This window comes from Belonocnema kinseyi, chromosome 5 (assembly GCF_010883055.1).
Source record: "Belonocnema kinseyi isolate 2016_QV_RU_SX_M_011 chromosome 5, B_treatae_v1, whole genome shotgun sequence".
NCBI lineage: Eukaryota > Metazoa > Arthropoda > Insecta > Hymenoptera > Cynipidae > Belonocnema > Belonocnema kinseyi.
Window position 1 is genome coordinate 2,260,560 of NC_046661.1, and position 1,443 is coordinate 2,262,002.

Consider the following 1,443-nt stretch of genomic DNA (forward strand, 5'->3'; position numbering starts at 1 on the left):
GAACAAAACACCTGGTATCGATGAAGAATTAATATTAAAAATTAAAACAGAAGCAGAGTATTGGACGGAAGTTTTAAAGCGTGTGGTGGAGGTCGTACGGTTATTATGTGAATGTGGCCTAGCATTTCGGGGTACAAACGAACAATTTGAATTTTATCATAATGGAAATTATTTAGGGATTTTAGAACTTATTGCTAAGTTTGATCCGTTTCTACAGAAACACATAGATTTATATGGTAACAAAGGCCGAGGTAACCCATCATTTTTGTCCAAAACTATCGCGGAGGAATTTATTTTATTGATGTCTAAAAAAGTATTTAATCATATAGTTGCAGAAATTAAAGAAGCTAAATATTTTGCACTTATTACGGATTCAACGCCAGATATTTCTCACGAAGACCAATTACCCATAATTTGTCGTTATTGTTTACACGGTCAAGTATATGAACGATTTCTACAATTTTTGCCAATATCAAGTCACACAGGAGAGTCACTTTGTAAAGTAACATTGGAAGTGCTAGAAGCCAATGATATTTCTATTAGTAACTGTAGAGGTCAGTCTTACGATAATGCTAGCAACATGTCTGGAAAGTATGTTGGAGTACAAGCTCGCATACAAGAGTTAAATTTGCTAGCCTTGTATGTTCCCCGTGTTGGTCATTCTCTAAATTTGGTTGGAAAGAATAGCGTTAATGTATGCATTGAAGCTATAAGTTTTTTTGGATTTATAGCTAATCTTTACGCTTTCTTTGTGGCATCTCCGCATCGATGGGAGATTTTGTTGAACAATTCTGATTCGACTCTGGAAAGTTTGTCTAAAACAAGGTGGTCTTGCCGCGATGATGCAACTTCTGCTTCATTTTTTAATTATTCACAGATATACGATGCTCTGTCTGGTTTTGTTGAAAGTGACGATGAAAATGCCGATACTAGATTTGATGCACGCAATCTTAAAAATCAAATGGAGAAACTAGAAATAGCTTTCATGACTCAATTTTGGCACGAAGTTCTTGATCGTTTCAATAAAACAAGCAAGTTTTTGCAGACGGCAGAGCTAGATTTGGTTGCTGGTGACAAAATGTTACAATCGTTAACCGAATTTATTAATGAAATGCGAAATAAGTTCGATGAAATTCAAAAAAAATGCCAAGAAGTTAGGATGTTTTGTTAGTCAAAATTATAGTGATGAGAATAAGCGTATTAAAAGAAAAAAATTTTCCAAATACCAATGTTGAAACTTCTCCAAGTTTGAATGGCGAGGAAAAATTTTAAATTGAAAGTTTTCATACTATGGTAGACAAACTAAGAATGGAAATACAGAAGCGAAGTTCGGCTTACAGCAAATTACAGAAATGTTCGGCTTTTTAACAAATTTGCGTGAAATGAATTTAAAAGATATTAAGAAAAGTGCCTCTAAACTTGTAGATTTTTACGCTGAAGATT

General features: G+C 33.9%; 1 protein-coding gene across 1 annotated transcript; it reads left to right on the forward strand.

Moving 5' to 3' along the window:
* The first annotated feature begins 301 nt into the window (after positions 1-301).
* LOC117172838 (zinc finger MYM-type protein 1-like) lies at positions 302-1,171 on the forward strand. The gene has a single exon (XM_033361087.1). It carries the CDS (start codon positions 302-304, stop codon positions 1,169-1,171), a length of 870 nt encoding a protein of 289 aa, XP_033216978.1.
* Positions 1,172-1,443: the final 272 nt, after the last annotated feature.

Coding starts and splice junctions, on each gene's coding strand:
- LOC117172838 (XM_033361087.1), top strand. CDS start 302: ATGTCTAAAAAAGTATTTAATCATATAGTTGCAGAAATTAAAGAAGCT.